Raw genomic sequence first — 22,573 nt, 5'->3', positions numbered from 1 at the left:
GGTTGGTTGTGCATCTTTTTCTTCCACACTTTTTCCTTCCACTCAACTTTCTGTTAACATGCTTGGATACAGCACTCTGTGAACAGCCAGCTTCTTTGGCAATGAATGTGAAGGGTGTCAATGATTGTCTTCTGGACAACTGTCAGATCAGCAGTCTTACCCATGATTGTGTAGCCTAGTGAACCAAACTGAGAGACCATTTTGAAGGCTCAGGAAAACTTTGCAGGTGTTTTGAGTTGATTAGCTGATTGGCATGTCACCATATTCTAATTTGTTGAGATAGTAAATTGGTGGGTTTTTGTTAAATGTGAGCCAAAATCATCACAATTAAAAGAACCAAAGACTTAAACTACTTCAGTCTGTGTGCATTTAATTTATTTAATACACGAGTTTCACAATTTGAGTTGAATTACTGAAATAAATGAACTTTTCCACGACATTCTAATTTATTGAGATGCACCTGTATGTGTGCGCTGTTTGCCAGGGGAAGTGATGGCATCAGGATGCACAGCTGGAAGATGACATGCTGGTGGCGGGAGTGTAATGCCCTGGGCAATGTTCTGCTGGGAATCTCTGGGTCCGGTCATTCATGTGGATGTCAATTTGACATGTGCCACCTACCTAAACATTGCTGCAGACCAGGTACACCCCTTCATGGCGATGGTATTCCCTGATGGCAGTGGCCTCTTTCAGCAGGATAATGCACCCTGCCACACTGCACACACTGTTCGGGAATTGTCTGAGGAACATGATGAAGAGTTCAAGGTGTTGCCCTGGCCTCCAAATTCCCCATATCGCAATCCAATTGAGCATTTTTGGGATGTGCTGGACCAACAAGTCCGATCCACGGTGGCTCCACCTCACAACTTACAGGACTTGAAGGATCTGCTGCTAATGTCTTGGTGCCAGATACCACAGGACACCTTCAGGAGTCTTGTAGAGTCCATGCCTCGTGGGTTGGTGCTGTTTTATATAATATATATATATATATATATATATATATATATATATATATATATATAAAAATAGCACTCGGAGGACCAACAGCATATTAAGCAGGTGGTCATAATGTTTGGGCTCATCTGTGTGTGTGTATCTACACTACCGGTCAAAAGTTTTGAAACACTTACTCATTCTTTATTATAAATTTTTTTTCACATTTTAGAATAATAGCAAAGTCATCAAAACTATGTAATAACATAAATGGAACTATGGGAATTATGTTGTGACTAAACAAGATCCAAAATAAATCAAAACTGTGTTATATTTTAGCATCTTCAAAGTAGTCACCCTTTGCCTAGAATTTGCAGAAATGTACTCTTGACGTTTTCTCAACCAACTTCTTGAGGTGTCACCCTGGGATGCTTTTTAAACAGTATTGAAGGAGTTCCCATCTATGTTGGGCACTTTTTGGCTGCTTTTCTTTATTATTTGGTCCAAGTCATCAATTTCAAAAACTTTTTAAAATTACATTTTAGTTTTATAATGAAATAAATTAATATGATGGCACAATTATATTTTTATCTACAAAACTAATTTCAAACATTTAAGCATACACCTTCAGATAAAAAGATTTTTAAGATCATGAGAAACATTTCAATCAAGTATTTCAAAACTTTAGACCGGTAGTGTGTGTGTGTGTGTGTGTGTGTGTGTGTGTGTGTATATATATATACACACACACACACACACACACAAAGTATATACAGTTGTGCTTAAAAGTTTGCATTCCCTGGCAGAAATTGTGACATTTTGGCATTGATTTTGAAAATATGACTGATCATGCAAAAAACTTGATCTTTTATTTAAGGATAGTAATCATATGAAGCCATTTATTATCACATAGTTGTTTGGCTCCTTTTTAAATCATAATGATAACAGAAATCACCCAAATGGCCCTGATCAAAAGTTGACATACCCTTGAATGTTTGGCCTTGTTACAGACACACAAGGTGACACACACAGGTTTAAATGGCAATTAAAGTTTAATTTCACACACCTGTGGCTTTTTAAATTGCAATTAGTGTCTGTGTAAAATAGTCAATGAGTTTGTTAGCTCTCACATGGATGCACTGAGCAGGCTAGATACTGAGCCATGGGGAGCAGAAAAGAACTGTCAAAAGACCTGCGTAACAAGGTAATGGAACTTTATAAAAATGGAAAAGGATATAAAAAGATATCCAAAGCCTTGAAAATGCCAGTCAGTACTGTTCAATCACTTATTAAGAAGTGGAAAATCCAGGGATCTCTTGATATCAAGCCAAGATCAGGTAGACCAAGAAAGATTTCAGCCACAACTGCCAGAAGAATTGTTCGGGATACAAAGAAAAACCCACAGGTAACCTCAGAAGAAATACAAGCTGCTCTGGAAAAAGATGGTGTGGTAGTTTCAAGGAGCAAAATACAACGATACTTGAACAAAAATGAGCTGCATGGTCGAGTTGCCAGAATGAAGCCTTTACTGCGCCAATGCCACAAAAAAGCCCGGCTACAATATGCCCGACAACACCTTGACATGTCTCACAGCTTCTGGCACACTGTAATTTGGGGTGAAGAGACCAAAATAGAGCTTTATGGTCACAACCATAAGCGCTATGTTTGGAGAGGGGTCAACAAGACCTATAGTGAAAAGAATACCATCCCCACTATATAAACATGGTGGTGGCTCACTGATGTTTTAGGGGGGTGTGAGCTCTAAAGGCACGGGGAATCTTGTGAAAATTGATGGCAAGATGAATGCAGCATGTTATCAGAATATACTGGCAGACAATTTGCATTCTTCTGCACGAAAGCTGCGCATAGGACGCGCTTGGACTTTCCAGCACGACAATGACCCTAAGCACAAGGCCAAGTTGACCCTCCAGTGATTACAGCAGAAAAAGGTGAAGGTTCTGGAGTGGCCATCACAGTCTCCTGACCTTAATATCATCAAGCCACTCTGGGGAGATCTCAAACGTGCGGTTTAAGCAAGATGACCAAAGACTTTGCATGAGCTGGAGGCATTTTCATCACGGAGTGGTGGTGGTGTAGTGGACTAAAGCACTGAACTGATAAGCGGAAGGTTGTTGGTTCAATCCCCACAGCCACCACCATTGTGTCCTTGAGCAAGGCACGTTGCTCCAGGGGGATTGTCCCTGTAATCAGGGCACTGTAAATCGCTTTGGATGAAAGCGTCTGCCAAATACATAAATGTAAATGTAAAATTTTGCCAAGACGAATGGGCAGCTTTACCACCTGCAAGAATTTGGGGCCTTATAGACAACTATTATTGTCTTTACTATTTATTCTGGTGAGTGTGTATATCGCGCCAAACGCGTGTTTGAATGCGCCGCTGCAACAGCTGCCTGATCAAATCACAGACACGGAACAACAATACCCGGACTCAGTTATTATTATTCTTGGGGATTTTAACAAAGCAAATCTCACACGTGAACTGCTCAAATACAAAGAGCACATCACATGCCCCACCAGAGACAGGAACATACTGGATCATTGCTACACAACATTAAAGGATGCATATTGCTCTATCCCTAGAGCAACTTTGGAACTCTCTGATCACTGTCTGGTTCATCTTCTTCCAACCTAGAGGCAGAAATTAAAATCAACCAAGCCAGTAGTAAGGACTGTAAAGAGACGGACCATTGAAGCAGAGCGGGAACCACAAGCCTGCTTCGACTGCACGGACTGGAGTGTTTTTGAGGCTGCAGCCACAGACCCGGACGAGCTTACAGATACTTTTACATCATATATCAGTTTCTGTGAGGATATGTGCATTCCTCCTAGGACTTATTTAAAGTTCAACAACGACAAACCGTGGTTAGCAGCAGAGCACAGACAGCTTCGTCAGGCCAAAGAGGATGCTTACAGGGGTGGGGATAACGTCTTGTACAATCAGGCCAGGAACACACTGAACAGAGAAATCAGAGTGGCTAAAAGGAGATACTCTGAGAAGCTGAAAAACAAGTTTTCAGCTAACGACCCTGCATCAGTGTGGAGTGGCATGAAACAACTCACAAATTACAGGACTCCTACCCCCAACCCTGTAGGGAACCAACAACTGGCTGACGACCTGAATGTTACTACTGCAGACTTGAAAGGCCCAATCTCACACCCCACATCCACTCTGACCTTCACTTCACACAAACACCAACACCTTCTGCAACCCCCCTCCTGCTACTCAACCTGCACTTAAGATCTGTGAAGATGATGTGAGCCGCGTCTTTCGGAAACAAAAGTCGAGGAAGGCTTCAGGCCCAGATTGCGTCTCACCAGTGTGTCTTCGATCCTGTGCTAATCAGCTGGCCCCCATCTTCACACAGATCTTCAATAGATCACTGGAGCAGTGTGAAGTCCCATGCTTCTTCAAACGCTTAATCATTATTCCTGTCCCAAAGAAACCAAAAATCACAGGACTTAATGACTACAGACCTGTCGCCCTGACGTCTGTGGTCATGAAATCATTTGAGAGACTGGTGCTGGCCCACCTGAAGAACATCACTGGAACCTTTCTAGATCCCCTTCAATTTGATTATCGAGCAAACAGGTCTGAGGATGATGCAGTCAACACAGAACTGCATCATATCCTGCAACATCTGGACAGACCAGGGACATATGCAAGGATCCTTTTTGTTGACTTCAGTTCAGCTTTCAACACCATCATCCCAGCTATACTCCAAAATAAATTACACCAACTCTCTGTTCCCGTGTCTATCTGTCAGTGGATTACCAGCTTTCTGACGGACAGGCAGCAGCTTGTGAGACAGGGGAAACTCACTTCTAGCGACTGTACAATCAGCACTGGTGCCCCCCAGCGATGTGTGCACTCCCCACTACTCTTCTCCTTATACACCAACGACTGCATCGCCAAGGACCCCTCTGTCAAGCTCCTGAAGTTTACAGACGACACCACTGTCATCGGCCTCATCCGAGATGACGATGAGTCTGCATACAGAAGGGAGGTTGAACAGCTGGCTGTCTGGTGCAGTCAAAACAACCTTGAGCTGAACACGCTCAAAACGGTGGAGATCATTGTGGACTTTAGGAGAAACATCCCAACACTGACCCCCCACACCATTCTAAACAGCACTATGGCAGCAGTGGAGTCATTCAGGTTCCTGTTCACTACCATCTCACAGGACCGGAAGTGGGAGACCCACATTGACTCAATGCCCAGCAGAAGTTGTACTTCCTTCGCCAGCTGAGGAAATTCAACCTGCCACAGGTGCTGCTGATACAGTTTTACTCAGCAGTCATTGAGTCTGTCCTTTGCACTTCAATAACTGTCTGGTTTGGTTCAGCTACGAAATCAGACATCAGAAGACTACAAAGGACAGTTCGGACTGCTGAGAGGATTATTGGTTGCCCCCTGCCCCCCCTTCAAGAACTATACACTTCCAGAGTGAGGAAAAAGGCTGGAAAAACCACTATGCACACCACTCACCCTGCCCACTTCCTTTTCGAACTGTTGCCTTCTGGCCGACGCTTCAGAGCTCTGAGCACTAGAACCGTCAGGCACAGGAACAGTTTTTTCCCTCAGGCTATCCATCTCATGAACAGTTAAATTGCCCCATTGAGCAATAACTATGTGCAATACACAGTTTAGTCTTTTTTATATTTATCCAACACATCCAACCTCTTCTGCCATTTCATTCCTCTGAAAAAAAAAACAAAAAAAACATTTGCACTGTACATAACAGATTTGTATTTGCATTGTACATAACAGATTGTATTAGATTTGCACTACCCATGTGTATGTATGTATGTGTGTGTCTGTACGTATGTGTATAATTAGTTTTATTTTTTTATTTTTTATTATTATCTATGTCTTGCTGCTGTTTTTGTATTGTTGTACACTGGAAGCTCCTGTCACCAAGACAAATTCCTTGTATGTGTAAGCATACTTGGCATTAAAGCTGATTCTGATTCTGATTACAAAAGACTGCACGCTGTCATTGATGCTAAAGGGGGCAATACACAGTATTAAGAACTAAGGGTATGCAGACTTTTGAACAGGGGTCATTTCATTTTTTTCTTTGTTGCCATGTTTTGTTTTATGATTGTGCCATTCTGTTATAACCTACAGTTGAATATGAATCCCATAAGAAATAAAAGAAATGTGTTTTGCCTGCTCACTCATGTTTTCTTTAAAAATGGTACATATATTACCAATTCTCCAAGGTTATGCAAACTTTTGAGCACAACTGTACATACTGTAGATGTATATAAATATGAAAAATAAAAGTGGCTGGTAAAAAAGCAAAGTGGCTGTTAAAATTGGGCATTCCACTGTGGCAAAGAATGGAATGATTTTTGGAGTAAATGTTTGATTAAATTATATGTTTTACAATTAATAACACTAAATGCACATTAAATTGACAGCCCGAGTTTTAGCACTGATAATATTTTGAAAAAGTTTCATTTAATTGAATCATCCAAATACTGTAGACTAAAGGATGTTGTTGTACGTTTGTCTTGCTGCAGCTATTAATCCGGAGGCTGTTAAACCTGTTTCGTGATTAGACTGTCCAAATAACAAAACACCCTAAAGGCGTGTGTCCACAGCTCAGTCTTTCAGAGTATGGAGACCATGAAAATAACAAACAGTGCCTTTGACATCCAGGCGAAGTCTTTTTTGCCACTCCTTCCTTTTAAAAGTCTCTTTCTGGGTTTTCTTTTACCTCACTTTCATTGTACTCTCTGCATTATCTCTCCATTCCCTCCATTATTTTCCTGTTTTTGAAAATGAAGATCACCCACCCATAATCCAGAGCGCACACGCAAGAGAAAGAACACTGTCATTTAACCCAGTCCATTACACTTTAAGGAATATTCCACTGTTTCAAAAGTATAGCCACAAGATGTAAACAACATGCGTGTGAACATGATTTCAGTGTGATAAAATCGCATACTAACCTTTTCTGTGTAAAGTTACATCCAATTTTAGTACAAACGTAACTTTTTTCGATTTTACTTGCACAAATGCTTCCGCATTCTACTTAGTGCGGCTCAGGCATTTCTAGTAACAACATTTATCGCATCTACATGAAGAGATTTATTAATTTATTAATAAGGCTTTGTCGGTTGATTAAAACAAATGTTTTTGGCGTTAACGTGACAGATCTCAAATTTGCCTATAAATATATATTTTTCCTTTCCAAATGTACAATCAAATATTTAATATTCAGGAGGGAAAGTAATGAAGGCAAATGTCATGAAGCTCAGTGCAAGTAGTCCATTATGTAATATCAACATTTGAGCTCATGAAACATTTTGTAGATGTGTGTTTAAGCCTTTTCTATCCATCTGTTTTCATCTTTGTACATTAGAGATTAGCAATATGACCAAAATCCTGTATGGTAAAGAGTATGAATCATTATAAATCACGATAATGTTATGAACAAACTATTGTTACTTTTGGTGGAAATTCAAGAAAAAATTGCTTGTATGTTAAATAGCTATGTTTTAATGTCTATTTGCGAATAATCCAGTGTATTACATACTTTGTACATGAAAGGTACATGTCATTTGATGATTTTCTTTGCAAACAAACCAAAGGTTGAGATCATTCATAACAAATAAATGATAAGTCTGGCATCAGTGCAAAAATAGCTTTGCATTATGTAACACAAGTTAAAAACAAGTAAACATATTATAAAATGAATAGTTGTAGCCATTGTAAAATACCCACACCAGTAATTGGACATTAACTGAAATCTATATTCATGTGGAAAGCTGTAACCATAGCTAACTAAACACCACTTTGCATTGTGCTGAACAAAAACCCCTTAATAACAAGTTGTTTCTCATCTTAACTTGTTTGGACACGTCCTGCTCTGTATTTTCACATTACTCTGTGTTTCTTTGTTGCTCTCACGAATGTAAATAATCTAAGGTAGTCCTGTCCACTGACAGTCACAGAAATATATCTACCGCCGTATAAATGGTATAGCAAAATTTCTATCATCGTTTGGCATAACCGTCATACCACCCAGTAGCTTTCCTTTCAATAGAGCACCATTGTCTAAGTGTCCAAAAATAACCACTACTGTATGTGTGTGTGTGCCACATGTTGATAACATGATATAAATATATACTCACAATAAAGACACACTGACACTGCAGTTACTTGAACTGAGTGACTTTATTTCTGTGTCTTTATATCCTTGTTTGCTAATGCATGTTTCAAATACTGTTGGATTTGAGTTGTTTTGACTGGGTGTTATGTTTTGCTAGCAAGCTAACCTTTATATCCTCTATCATTATGCACCAAATGCTGCTCAGTCGATTGGGGGTCTAGCCTTACAAAGACTATTTTGTTTGCAGCAAATCTGCAGGTAATTTGTGGTCATGTGGTAAACAAAATAAATATGCTGCACATATTTGCCAGAGGGTTGATACAGGGATTTGCTGGAATATTATATAGATTTGAAGGGATTTCTCAGAAACAGAAACATAATAAAGATGAGACAGCTCACTTGTTTATCTGAAAGAACGGGATCAATAGAGAGCATCAGATGGGTTCTGGAAGTAAAAATCCCATACATTTTTTTCTAGGGATTTCCCGATAATGTTTTTTTAGAACGAGTACGAGTACCGATACTTCCTTTTTTTTTTTTTTTTTTTTTGATTTCCATATCAACAGTTTATTTCAATGTTTCCATCAATATGGTGTCTAAATAAATGAATTAAAACTGTAATCAAATGAAAATAGAACAATTCATTTTCAACACAATATTGTAATATTTTTATCAGATGAAAGGCTTTTATACAGCATCTCACAGCACAAACCGAAAATGCAACACTGAAGTTATTTGTGTCAAAAAACAGACAAAGTGCTGCATAACAGAGAATCACAGATGTGACATATTGCTTAAATATACAAATTTATTTTAACTTAAATAAATTACTATTGGTTTATTATTATATCATTTGTTATCAGAGCATTTTTACGAACACAAGTACAAGTATAAACCGTGAGCTCCGTGGTTGTTAGCCTAATTGATATATGCTTCTGTTGAAGCCATCAGTCTGCATTATTTTTACTTCACTTTTTTATAAAATCATGTTTAATAACTTCACACCCACCAATAAGAAAATTGTGGCAAAAGAGTTCTACAGCGACCGCTCGCTCGCGTGATGCACTGTGAATGATGCAATCGAGTTACTCTCACTACACTCTCAAACTACTTATATATTTGTAAATATCTGAATATTTTGCAATAAAATGAAAATACATAGTTTCTACACTTAAAATAAACAACTTTATATCAATATTTTTTTGTCATTGTATTTAATTCGATTACATTTTCATGGGATTGTAGTTAATTTCCTCACGAAAGACGTTTCTTGACTTTAAATACTTAAATTACTTTAAGGATTACATTTATTCATTTGGCAGACACTTCTACTTTCTTGAAAAGTGATCACCTTGCTTATTACTAGGGATGTCCCAGTACCTTTTTTGGAGAACGGGTACGAGTTCCGATAATTCATTTTTGGTACTCGCCGATACCTGTTTTTTTTTTCTTTCTTTTTTTACTGAACAACAATTTATTTACATTTTATCATCAAAATGGTATTTCAATGAATGAATTCATTAAAACTTTAATCAAATGAAAATAAGAATTAAATTTCAACATAATACTGAATTCTAATTTTTTTCAAATAAAGTGCTGCATAACAGAGCATTACAGATGAGAGATATTGCTTAAATATAATACAATTATTATTGATTTATTGTTGTTATTATTATTAGTAGTAGTAACACAGTGAATATTACATAACTTTACAGTAGTGATATATTTTTGTCATACATTTTTCATTTAAATTGAGCTTTTATTTTGACAGAGCTTTTATTTTGAAGTGTTTCTGTGTAATGACAGAAGCTTTTCAGTCCAGAAAAGCCAATCGCTACATGATTCAAAGTGTTTATTAAACCACAAAGCCTGCTATTTAATTAAATAAGTATGTACTCTGTGCCTCCTGCTACAAGTGGTTTTGTGCTCTGTTCACTGTCATCTGCTACAAACAGAGCGCTCGATGCTCATGACGGTGTTTCCGTGTATGAGCCAAGGAGGAGCTTTAAAAGGTTGGCACAACACTGTCTCCACAGATTCACAAGTGCTCTGCTCACATTTGAAGCATGCTGCACATGCCAACTACAGGTGCATCTCAATAAATTAGAATGTCGTGGAAAAGTTCATTTATTTCAGTAATTCAACTCAAATTGTGAAACTCATGTTTTAAATCAATTCAATGCACACAGACTGAAGTAGTTTAAGTCTTTGGTTCTTTTAATTGTGATGATTTTGGCTCACATTTAACAAAAACCCACCAATTCACTATCTCAAAAAATTAGAATATGGTGACATGCCAATCAGCTAATCAACTCAAAACACCTGCAAAGGTTTCCTGAGCCTTCAAAATGGTCTCTCAGTTTGGTTCACTAGGCTGCACAAGCATGGGGAAGACTGCTGATCTGACAGTTGTCCAGAAGACAATCATTGACACCCTTCACAAGGAGGGTAAGCCACAAACATTCATTGCCAAAGAAGCTGGCTGTTCACAGAGTGCTGTATCCAAGAATGTTAACAGAAAGTTGAGTGGAAGGAAAAAGTGTTGAAGAAAAAGATGCACAACCAACCAAGAGAACCGCAGCCTTATGAGGATTGTCAAGCAAAATCGATTCAAGAATTTGGGTGAACTTCACAAGGAATGGACTGAGGCTGGGGTCAAGGCATCAAGAGCCACCACACACAGACGTGTCAAGGAATTTGGCTACAGTTGTCGTACTCCTCTTGTTAAGCCACTCCTGAACCACAGACAACTTCAGAGGCGTCTTACCTGGGCTAAGGAGAAGAAGAACTGGACTGTTGCCCAGTGTTCCAAAGTCCTCTTTTCAGATGAGAGCAAGTTTTGTATTTCATTTGGAAACCAAGGTCCTAGAGTCTGGAGGAAGGGTGGAGAAGCTCATAGCCCAAGTTGCTTGAAGTCCAGTGTTAAGTTTCCACAATCTGTGATGATTTGGGGTGCAATGTCATCTGCTGGTGTTGGTCCATTGTGTTTTTTGAAAACCAAAGTCACTGCACCCGTTTACCAAGAAATTTTGGAGCACTTCATGCTTCCTTCTGCTGACCAGCTTTTTAAAGATGCTGATTTCATTTTCCAGCAGGATTTGGCACCTGCTCACACTGCCAAAAACACCAAAAGTTGGTTAAATGACCATGGTGTTGGTGTGCTTGACTGGCCAGCAAACTCACCAGACCTGAACCCCATAGAGAATCTATGGGGTATTGTCAAGAAGAAAATGAGAAACAAGAGACCAAAAAATGCAGATGAGCTGAAGGCCACTGTCAAAGAAACCTGGGCTTCCATACCACCTCAGCAGTGCCACAAACTGATCACCTCCATGCCACGCCGAATTGAGGCAGTAATTAAAGCAAAAGGAGCCCCTACCAAGTATTGAGTACATATACAGTAGATGAACATACTTTCCATAAGGCCAACAATTCACTAAAAATGTTTTTTTTATTGGTCTTATGATGTATTCTAATTTGTTGAGATAGTGAATTGGTGGGTTTTTGTTAAATGTGAGCCAAAATCATCACAATTAAAAGAACCAAAGACTTAAACTACTTCAGTCTGTGTGCACTGAATTTATTTAATACACGAGTTTCACAATTTGAGTTGAATTACTGAAATAAATGAACTTTTCCACGACATTCTAATTTATTGAGAAGCACCTGTATATATTTATCTCATTAAATCGCAGCTTTTGCTCTTAAATAATCTCACTAGGACATAACGTGATTTTAATATGTGCGCTGAATGTTTACGGAATGACATTCGAAGGTCAGATGGTATCGGTTTTTGATATCGGAGAATTTTTACGTACATAAGCGTGGTATTGGACCTCATTCCAACACCAGTATCGGTATAGGGACATCCCTACTTATGTTATTTTTAAATTACTTTATAAAATACTTTCCACAGAACTGTTTTTTATTTACGTTCAACCAATTCAATATAATATCAATATTTCCTCCTTGTTCATTGTTGCACGAAAGCCATACACTCAGTATCACACATTTCTACCTAACAATGATACGCTCTCACACCTTTCAGCATAAATAATATTATTTTAGTTTATGTGCTCTTTTCACTTTATTGACAAGAAGTCAACAGAAGAAAATATCCACCGTTATGGCTCGCTACGATAAATGTCCGGAAACGATGCGCCATGAACTACAAATAAACAATAGCATCATTATGTCAACAGGAATTTCTACATGTGTTGAAATTGCATTAGAAACTTTTAGAGTATGTTCATTTCTATTCAGCATCAGCCTTTGCGAATGCTTTACATGTTTTACTCAGTATAAAAACAAACTGTGTTATTCCTTCCAGATGAGTGCGATGAAATGTAGTGATGATGTTTTCAGCTCTTTTTATGCTTTGATGCTCAATGGATAAATTGTACACTAGAAGACCATAATTATCAATGTGACATGTACAGTAGTGAGATGTTTTATGATGTATGAAATTAATTGTAATCTGATTTTCCTCTGCCCTGCACTTTCCTGCCTGCAATCCACTTTCTTTTGAGTGTCTTTGCAAGATGTCCATGTCTTCATTTAAGGGGAAAAAATTAAGTAATTTGGAAAACAATGTGGTCATTAATTCAGTGTCAATTAAATGTACAGAGGCAAGAAAAAGTATGTAAACACTTTGAAATTAGCTGGTTTTCTGCATTAATTACACATAAAATGTTATCTCATCTTCATTAAAGTTACAAGTATATACAAAGCATAATGTGCTTAAGCTAACAACACACAAACAATTATAATCTTTCATGTCTTTATTGAACACATCCCATTAAACATTGTTGTGGGAAAAAAAAGAAGCTAATTAGAGTTAGGAGTTGGAAAACCTGGCATCCAGTTAATTAATTTTCTTTTGCAATCTATCAAATTGCATATGCACGTCGTGGGCATATTGCGGGTGGTTTACTAAGAAAAACTGCGCAAATAACTACATGTGTAAATATTTAGGACACACTGCGCTTGAGAGAGACACCAAGGCTGCAAGGGAAAGAATCAACGCTGCTTGTCTCGCAGGAGCAATATACACATGTTCACCGTACTGGTGCGTTCCAGCCAGCTCACTTTGAATTTTTTTTTTTCTAAAACACTGAAATACAAATAATTTGGACATAAATTGATAGTAGGCTATTTTTATCTTAGCGCTACAAAAGTTGTATGATCCTCAGTTATGTTATCAGTTATGATTTTGAGTTCAATTCTAAAATAACTGATTAAAACATTTTATTTCATGAGGAATAATTAAATATCACATTAATGGGTGTCATCAATGCATATTCTATGTATTCTCCATCCTCAGATGAATGTAATACCAGCCCTTTATTCTGATTAATTTGCTCTCACAGTTTCCGTTTCTGACATGACTATCAGGCTTGATAAATCACTTTGCGGGTGCAATTCAGTCCATTTGCATCAACGCCGTTGTGTATTTTGCATGTTTCAAGGCACGCCTCTAATTGCATATTCATTTCGAGGAAACGCACAACAATTGCGCATCTGAAAGACACAGTCCTCAGAAAACTACATTAGTAGATTCTGGAAAAATTCTAAACCAAGTTTGTAGAATAACAGTAATTTGGCTTTGGTAAGACAACATAAACATTTATTAAAAGTTGCCGTTATTAGTATTCGCTTTAGTATAATTAGGATTGGTAAGTGATTTTATCTCACTAACCTTGTGCTGTGTGTACTCTAATATTTATGTTATGTTTAGTCTACACATTTGAAAGAGTGTGATAGTTCCATATTTAAACACATTTTTTGGTACTGCACACTTGCTGGCTTACTGCACCTACTAGTCGGCTAATTCACTAGTCGATGTGTTGGGTCTATGTTGACTAGTCGTGAATCACATGACTTTAGTTGCACTTGTTCTATAGATGGTGATAGTAGATGGAATATTCCTCTGTCCACAAACCGTGTCCCAGTGTAATTCGTGTTGAAGGTCTCCAACAATACAAGCATACATGAATGTGGTATTGGACATTTTCACACTTTCATTTATCATCATCGCTACTCTAAGACATCATTGAACAGCAAAGACCGCTGTGCGCCTTATGGGAAGTAATTTACTGTACACACAAGGTAAACATTGACCTGCCCTACTATAAACACTTTTTTTTTTTTTTTTTTTTTACAAACTGGTGGACAAATCAAAATTATTTTCTATGGTAATTAACAGCATGCAACATTTCACTCAGAATATTCCTTTAAGTAAGTGGTTAAAAAGCTTGTTTATAGCATTTGTGTAACTCACAGCAATTTCCCTGCAGGCAGACATGGATATCCCAGTGCCTTCTATTTGTTTCAGTGCATACTCCTTCTCGTCCTTCCTGAAAACACACAAACACAACATACTTAACATGTAGGCACCTACAGTATACTATTAAAATATTATTGCCACAGAAATCAATAAATATATAAATAATTAACTAAAGAACTGTTAATTATAATAATAAATAATCTAATTAACTATAAAACGACTTGAAAGTCTCCAGAAGGCCTGGCGACATAGCAAGCAATGATGCTCTCAGGTTTTTACGATGCATTCTGGGAATTAAAATCCTGTTCATGGAAGCTTTGCAGGTGTCCTTTTCCATTTCTTTACTTGATTTCTTTTTGGATTCTGCACCCAATTATTTATTGTCTTGGATGTGCGTGCTTTTTCTTTATATGTACTTCGACCAGAGTATGCTTCATGTGAGAACAGGCCTGATTGACGAACTCAACTGCAAAATGGGTTGCTGTGAACTGTAAGTTTATGGTTTTTTTATTTTATTTTATTTTTTTATTTTCTCCCCAATTTGGAATGCCCACTTCCCAATGCACTCTAAGTCCTCATGGTGGCGTAGTGACTCGCCTCAATCTGGGTAGCGGAGACCGTCAATCCATGCATCTTATCACGTGGCTTGTTGAGCACCTTACCGCAGAGACATAGTGCATGTGGAGGCTTCACGCCATCCACCGTGGCATCCACGCACAACTCACCACACGCCCCACTGAGAGCGAACCACATTATAGCGACCACAAGGAGGTTACCCCATGTGACTCTACCCTCCCTAGCAACCGGGCCAATTTGGTTGCTTAGAAGACCTGGCTGGAGTCACTCAGCACGCCCTGGGATTCGAACTCGTGGCTCCAGGCGTGGTAGTCAGCATCTTTACTCGCTGAGCTACCCAAGTGCCCCTCTTTTTTTGTCTAATTAATGCTTTAGGCCTACTGTTTTAACACTTGTTCATCAAATCAAATACTTGTAAATAGTACAAATTATGCATGTTAACAATAAACATATATATATATATATATATATATATATATATATATATATATATATATACACACACACACACGCACACACACACACACACCGATCAGCTACAACATTAAAACCACCTGCCTAATATTGGGTAGGTCCCCCTCGTGCTGCCAAAACAGCGCCAACCTGCATCTCAGAATAGCATTCTGAGATGCTATTCTTCTCACCACAATTGTACAGAGCGGTTATCTGAGTTACCGTAGACTTTGTCAGTTTGAACCAGTCTGGCCATTCTCTGTTGACCTCTCTCATCAACAAGGCATTTCTGTCCACTGAACTGCTGCACACTGGATGTTTTTTGTTTTTGGCACCATTCGGAGTAAATTCTAGAGACTGTTGTGCGTGAAAATCTGGAGATCAGCAGTTACAGAAATACTCAAACCAGCCCATCTGGCAACAACAATCATGCCATGGTCCAATTTACTGAGATCACATTTTTTCCCCATTCTGATGGTTGATGTGAACATTAACTGAAGCTCCTGACCCGTATCTGCTTGATTTTATGCACTGCAATGCTGCCACACGATTGGCTGATTAGATAATCGCATGGATGACTGCTGGTGCCAGATGTGCTGGTTTGAGTATTTCTGTAACTACTGATCTCCTGTTATTTTCACACACAACAGTCTCTAGAATTTACTCCGAATGGTGCCAAAAACAAAAAACATCCAGTGAGCGGCAGTTCTGCATATGGAAACGCCTTGTTGATGAGAGAGGTCAACAGAGAATAGCCAGACTGGTTCGAACTGTAACTCAGTCTACAGTAACTCAGATAACCGCTCTACAAAATGGTGAGAAGTGGGTTGCCGCTGTTTTGGTGGCACTAGGGGGACCTACACAATATTAGGCAGGTGGTTTTAATGTTGTGGCTGATCAGTGTATATATATACACTCACTGAGCATTGTTTTTCGAACACTATGGTCCTAATAAAGTGCCTGACGTGGTCTTTTGTTGTAGCCCATCCGCCTCAAGGGTTGACATGTTGTGCATTCCAAGATGCTATTCTGTTCACTACAATTGTACAGAGGGGTTATCTGAGTTACTGTAACCTTTCTGTCAGCTTGAACCCCCTTACAAAAAATCTAAACTAGCCGCAAACTTGCTGCTCGCTATTTTCACATGCAAATGAGCTTCAATTCAGTGACAACTATACACAAACGTGTCAAAGAGGGGCCTTGTTTTTTTATTTTGTAACTGATTATGTTTTGATTCAAAATCAAATCAAATCAAATCCCTTTATTGTCACTCAACCATATACACAAGTGCAGCAGTGGGTGAAAGTCTTGGGTACAGCTCCAAGCAACATAGCAGTATGACATTTACAATAAACTGATTTACACATAACAAAGTTTTCACATCTTGTTACACAACACAATATACAATATACACATAATAATATACAATATACAGTATACACAAAATAAGAAGACTGTATACAATAAAAATAATGTACAATATACAGTATACACAAAATAAGAAGACTGTATACAATAAAAATGCACTGTACTCCCCCTTCCCCCCTGTAATCAGTGGAAATAAATATGAAGAGTTGTGTTGACATTCAGCTGTCAGTTGATAGTCAGTTGCCAGTGTGTTATCAAGAGAAGTATAAAATGTGAGTCCAGTCTGAGGCTAATAAAGTGCAGTGCTGATATATGTATCGTGAGCGATCAAGAGTTCAAAAGTCTGATTGCTTGAGGGAAGATGCTGTCATGAAGTAGGCTGGTGCGGGACCTGATGCTGCGATACCGCCTGCCTGATGGTAGCAGTGAGAACAGCCCATGGCTCAGGTGGCTGGAGTCTCTGATGATGCTCCGAGCTTTTTTCACACACCGCCTGGTATAGATGTCCTGGAGGGAGGTAAGCTCACCTCCGATGATGTGTCTGCCAGTTCGCACCACCCTTTGCAGGGCTTTGCGGTTGAGGGCGGTGCTGTTGCCGTACCAGGCAGTGATGCAGCCAGTCAGGATGCTCTCTACCTTGCTGGATTAGAACCGTGTGAGGATGTGGTGGTTCATTCCAAACTTCCTCAGCCATCTCAGGAAGAAGAGGTGCTGGTGAGCCTTCCTCACAACGGCCTCAGTGTGGACGGACCATGTGAGTTCCTCAGTGATGTAGACACCCAGGAACTTGAAGCTGCTGACTCTCTCCACCTGTGCTCCATTGATGGTGATGGGTCTGTGTTCTGTGTCTTTTCTCCTGAAGTCCACCACAAGCTCCTTGGTCTTATTGACATTGAGGGAGAGATTGTGCTCCTGACACCAGCATGTCAGAGTGTGCACCTCCTCTCTGTAGGCTGTTTCATCATTGTTAGTGATCAGACCTACCACCGTCGTATCATCAGCAAACTTAATGATGGCATTGGAGCTATGTGTTGCCACACAGACATGTGTGTACAGGGAATACAGGAGTGGGCTGAGAACACAGCCCTGCGGGGCTCCAGTGTTGAGGGTCAGTGATGAGGAGATGTTGCTGCCCATTCTAACCACCTGGTGTCTGCTTGACAGGAAGTCCAGGATCCAGCTGCACAGCGAGCTGTTTAAGCCCAGAGCCCGGAGTTTCACATCAAGCTTGGAGGGCACTATGGTGTTGAATGCTGAGCTGTAGTCTACAAACAACATTCTCACATATGTGTTCCATTTTTACAGGTGGGAGAGAGCAGTGTGTAGTGTAGATGCAATGGCATCATCAGTGGAGCGGTTGTTGCGGTAAGCAAACTCAGTGAGTCCAGTGAGGCAGGCAGCACAGAGCAGAGGTAATCTCTGATTAGCCTCTCAAAGCATTTGCTGATGATGGGGGTCAGTGCAACAGGACGCCAGTCATTTAAGCAAGTGATTTTGGATTGCTTTGGTACAGGCACAATGGTGGACGTTTGAAAGCATGTGGGGACCACAGACAAGGAGAGGGAAAGGTTAAAAATGTCCGTGGTAGCAGTAGTACCTTGATTGTCAACAGAGACTTCTCATAGCAACCAAACTGATAAACGATGCTGCAGTGCAAGTGTTTGTTCTAGAGGTTTACGATAATCAAAAGAGAGTATAATTTACAATGTTCTGAACACCTGTCTCTGCAAATGTTTGCTAAACAAGATTTTATTATCATGTAATGTAGGAACTTTGACTCATTAATGAATATTATTTAATAAAAGTCAATGTTTATCATTGACTCTGTAAATCTCTATGGGTGCTGACATGTTTGCGTGATGTCACACATCCTGCATCATGGTGAAATCAGAGTTAAAGTAATTAATTCAAGTACAAATAGACAAAATAACCAAAACACCCATTCCTTCCTATGGCCCATGCCATTTGGTAAGATACTTGGAGAAACTTTGGTAAGAAGCATGGAGTGGCTTGGGTTTCCTAGTGCTCTGCTTTGGCTAGCACTTCAGTATGGTTGCATTGTGACTATGGGCCAGACACTGGGCAGTCCTTTCTTACCAGGACCAGTACTGGAAGATTGTCGACCCCTCCAGCCCTGACGGTGCACTAACCCTTGGGCGTTATCAGTTCTATCTGAACTGTGGGGTATCTATTCTAGTCTCCATGAATGCAAGAAACCATGATGGGGGGTCCTTCCTGTCCCTGTGCAAATTAAGGTCTGACAAGGGTAACCAAACTACCTGAATCTAGCAGTGCCTCAGTGTCCTGGTTTCCCATACTTACTGGGACGCAGGGGAGTTGACATCCCCTGGTGGGCCCAACAGGTCTTAACATAATGGCAAGGCTTACTACAGGAATCTGCAGAGGGCTTTGATTCTTCATTAACTGGGCAACTCCATGAGAGGTGACCCTCCTTGCCATTGGAGTAGCACCTTCATGGGTTCTGGCTGCTTGGGCGCTGGCGGCCGATCCTGGGTAACTGAAGTGGACAGCGAATATACATCTACATTTTGCTTCGGAGACCCCCCTCTTTCACCTCTTGAAATTGGGCCAATTCTAGGAGGATCACTGTGATTCATTTCCATTACTTCAACAGTCACTTAATGATTTTTCTAACAGGGCAGTTAACATCTCAAAGTTAAAGGGCCTGGTTTGGGCAGCATAATGCTTTGCATCAGCAGGCAAGGAATGGATACAGCAGTCTAGCGCCACTTTTTGTACAGCTGGAGGGCCTTCCCCCATAACTGACCAGGCTTTTGTGAGTCACGTCAGAATGGCAATCTGGTGTCTCACTGGCTGACTTGGGTTAAAACTACAAGAATCAAATCGTTGAGCTCGGGCTGGGAGGCTGTGCCCATAGTCCGCAGTAAAACTGGGCTTGGACATTACTTGGCACATGGTTGTTACAGCTTCCCTGATGGCACTTGTCTCCTCTGCCTGTTTGGTGTGACTGGTCATCAAAGCAGTAATTGCAGCTTCCATATTGTGTTTCTCTTGTTTTTTATTTGTTGCAACTCAAACGTAAGTGCCCACATTCTCCTCCATCTGTGGTACCCCAAGGCAAGGAGAGGAATGAGTTACACCAAAATAAGACCACCAGAGACAGAGGGAGTAGTTATTTTATTCAAACCAAAACTTGTTAACGGGCAAAGGGGGGAGGGGAATTGAAGTTGAACTGATGTATTTCCTGAACCATGGTATCCGTTAAAATTTAATCCTCAGCGACTGTCCAATGTCCGGGCCAACTTCGGGGAGAGGGGGAAGAGACAAAGAGAAACAGGGTGTTAAAAAAGTGTGCGCTGGGTTCAAAAGGGTTTTACACTGAACTGCCGGTTTCACTTTGTAATAGACATACAGCTTCTGCACGTGATCCTGTTGAGGCTTCTCACAGGACCAACCACCTCTCTCCAGTGATACTGAGCTCAAGTTTTTATGATGATCTCCATTAGCCCATCATTGGTCTCAGCAGTGGGTGGTGCCAGGTTTGGAGGGAGAGCAGGTGGAAGTACTCCTGGTTAATGACTTTTCCTAGCCAGGACCTTCTCCTGCGCATGAGCTCCTCCTCCCAGCACTGCGGTGCCACAGCATATATGAACTCCAGCACATTTGAACTTGATCATATAAACTCCTGCACATTAAAAAACATATGAACTCCTGCACATACAAACTCTGGCACAGATCAACATATGAACTTCTGAACAAATGAGCATATGAGCTTCTTCACATATGAACCCCTGCACATATAAAATCCTGCACATATGATCCTATGCAGCGTGAAGCATTTACATGTTTCCACTGATCATGGTATAAATATTCGGGGGGGGGGGTGTACATGCTTGTTTTGTACTTGCTTTACCTCCCCCCATCCCCCCTGGAATCTATGCCCTTGACTGAGGGCAAAATAATGTGCAAAGGTCTGAGTGTTGTTCTGTATGAGAACGGATCGGATTGGATGCAATAAACATCAACCATACGTTATCTCCTTGTAAGCACCTTTTTATGAAAAGTGTGCCGCAACAGGTAGGCGTACATCAAGCTGTAACATAACTAAACGTTAACATAAGTGTCTGAATATATTTAGCTTAGCCTTGACTACATGCAGCTGCAGATGGTTCCCCATCCTCTTGCAGGTGCTTGTTTGAATGGTTTCAGTAGGCCACGAGATCTAACGTGCAGAAGACAATGGGGATGCATTCCGTCAGTTTATCGGACTCCAACTTAAAGCGCTTTTCTAATCGTCACAGAAACGTGTTCTTGAAGGAGCCAACAGCATCTACGTATTACACTAGTATTTGCATATAATGCAGGTTACCGTAGCATGTGTCTCAAGTTGATCAGAGTAGCCTATGGAATGTTCTTATCATTATCAGTGTTGACACAATGATACGCGCTGTGCAATACAGATACGGAGAATGCGCAAGATTGTTGTTGAAAAGTTGATGCGTTGCTGAGCAGAGGGATACAGTACACAAACACCAGTTCTAAAGTGCATTCTGTGTGTGCGTCTTTTAATGTGAGTTTGACATCACAGCCTATATACTAGTCGACTAGTCTGTACAACTCCTAACAAATGAACATTTGAAGTCCTGCACATACAGTATAAACTTGTGCACAAATGAACTCCTGCGCACTGCATGTTACACATCCAAAAACACAAACTCCTGCACACATGTAGTCATGCAAATACGAAAACATATACACTACTGCACAAATAAACATATAAACTCCTGCGTATATGAGCATCTAGTGCATACACTTGTACAAACGAGAACACAGACTCCTGCACATATGAACATGTGAACTCCTGCACAACATAAGCACGTCGTGTTGGTTTGGGGGAGGACCGTTTGAAGTGCGTACATGAAAACAAAAACAATAGCACAGGGTTCAGACCACAGAGCAATTCCCCTGTTACATTTGTTCATCCTGCACACACAGTAACAGCAGAAGCGCGTAAAACGCGTCAATCAAACGCGTCTCTTACCCGTCTTTACGCTTCGCTTTATAAACATGCCCGTACGTGCCGCGTCCCACTTTACAACCTTCATATTCAAACAGATCTTCCACTCTCTCCCTCTCGGCGGCGAGCTTCGTTTTGAAGTCGTAGTCCATTTTAACCCATAAATATTTCTTAATTTACGATAAAATAAAATATTAATTATTACATGCATTAATTAAATGATCCGATCGTTTTATTACCCCACCATTTCCTTGTTTGGGATTTTTGGTCGGCTCTGCTAATGGTCACATGTTCTATGATGTACTTTTATTGTTGCGCATAGCCTTCTGGGAACTGTACTCCATCTAGATCACTTCACCGGTTCGAGTGAACGACGATACGACGTCTGTAAAACTACAACTCACAAATCGCGGGATAATAATGTAAAAACATACCATTTTTTTTTTTTTTTTTTTCTACAGAGTTTGCATCAGTTGTAATGACCAGTTTCATGCGTTTCAAAGTTGATCTAAAAAGTTTGTTTAGAACATGGAGGTTGCATCTCATTAAGTCGTATAGCATGCATACAGACACCCATCTTTATATGGTCTAATAATATAATGCAGACTGAAATTTATTCAGTTTTGTCTTGCATTTGTGTTTTTATTCATTCGAACATAGTGAACACAATGTATAACACATATTCTTTTTCTTATGGAATCACTTTATAAAATAAATAAATAAATAAATAAATAAATAAAAAACTTGGTTCAGCTTTATAGAAACGCAGATGTTTATTCGTCTATACAAGGGCATGTACAGCTGCGAAATCATACC

The 22,573-nt window shown here is 39.9% G+C and overlaps 1 protein-coding gene across 2 annotated transcripts in view; it reads right to left on the bottom strand.

Moving 5' to 3' along the window:
- Positions 1-22,034, bottom strand: part of LOC127409905 (cyclin-dependent kinase 19-like) — a 77,948-nt gene extending 55,914 nt beyond the window's left edge. For both annotated transcript variants that reach the window (XM_051644872.1, XM_051644873.1), the window contains exons 1-2: positions 21,782-22,034; positions 14,356-14,431 (exon numbers count right to left, since the gene is read on the bottom strand). In XM_051644872.1, the coding sequence (XP_051500832.1) occupies positions 14,356-14,431; positions 21,782-21,909 (204 nt within the window). In that variant the 5' untranslated portion in view covers positions 21,910-22,034. The remainder of the gene's footprint in view (positions 1-14,355; positions 14,432-21,781) is intronic.
- Between the last annotated feature and the right edge of the window lie 539 nt (positions 22,035-22,573).

The sequence above is a fragment of the Myxocyprinus asiaticus genome, chromosome 19 (assembly GCF_019703515.2).
Source record: "Myxocyprinus asiaticus isolate MX2 ecotype Aquarium Trade chromosome 19, UBuf_Myxa_2, whole genome shotgun sequence".
In the NCBI taxonomy this organism is placed as follows: Eukaryota; Metazoa; Chordata; class Actinopteri; order Cypriniformes; family Catostomidae; genus Myxocyprinus; species Myxocyprinus asiaticus.
The sequence above is the reverse complement of the archived record's forward strand: the minus strand, read 5'-3'. Positions and strand labels throughout refer to the sequence as shown.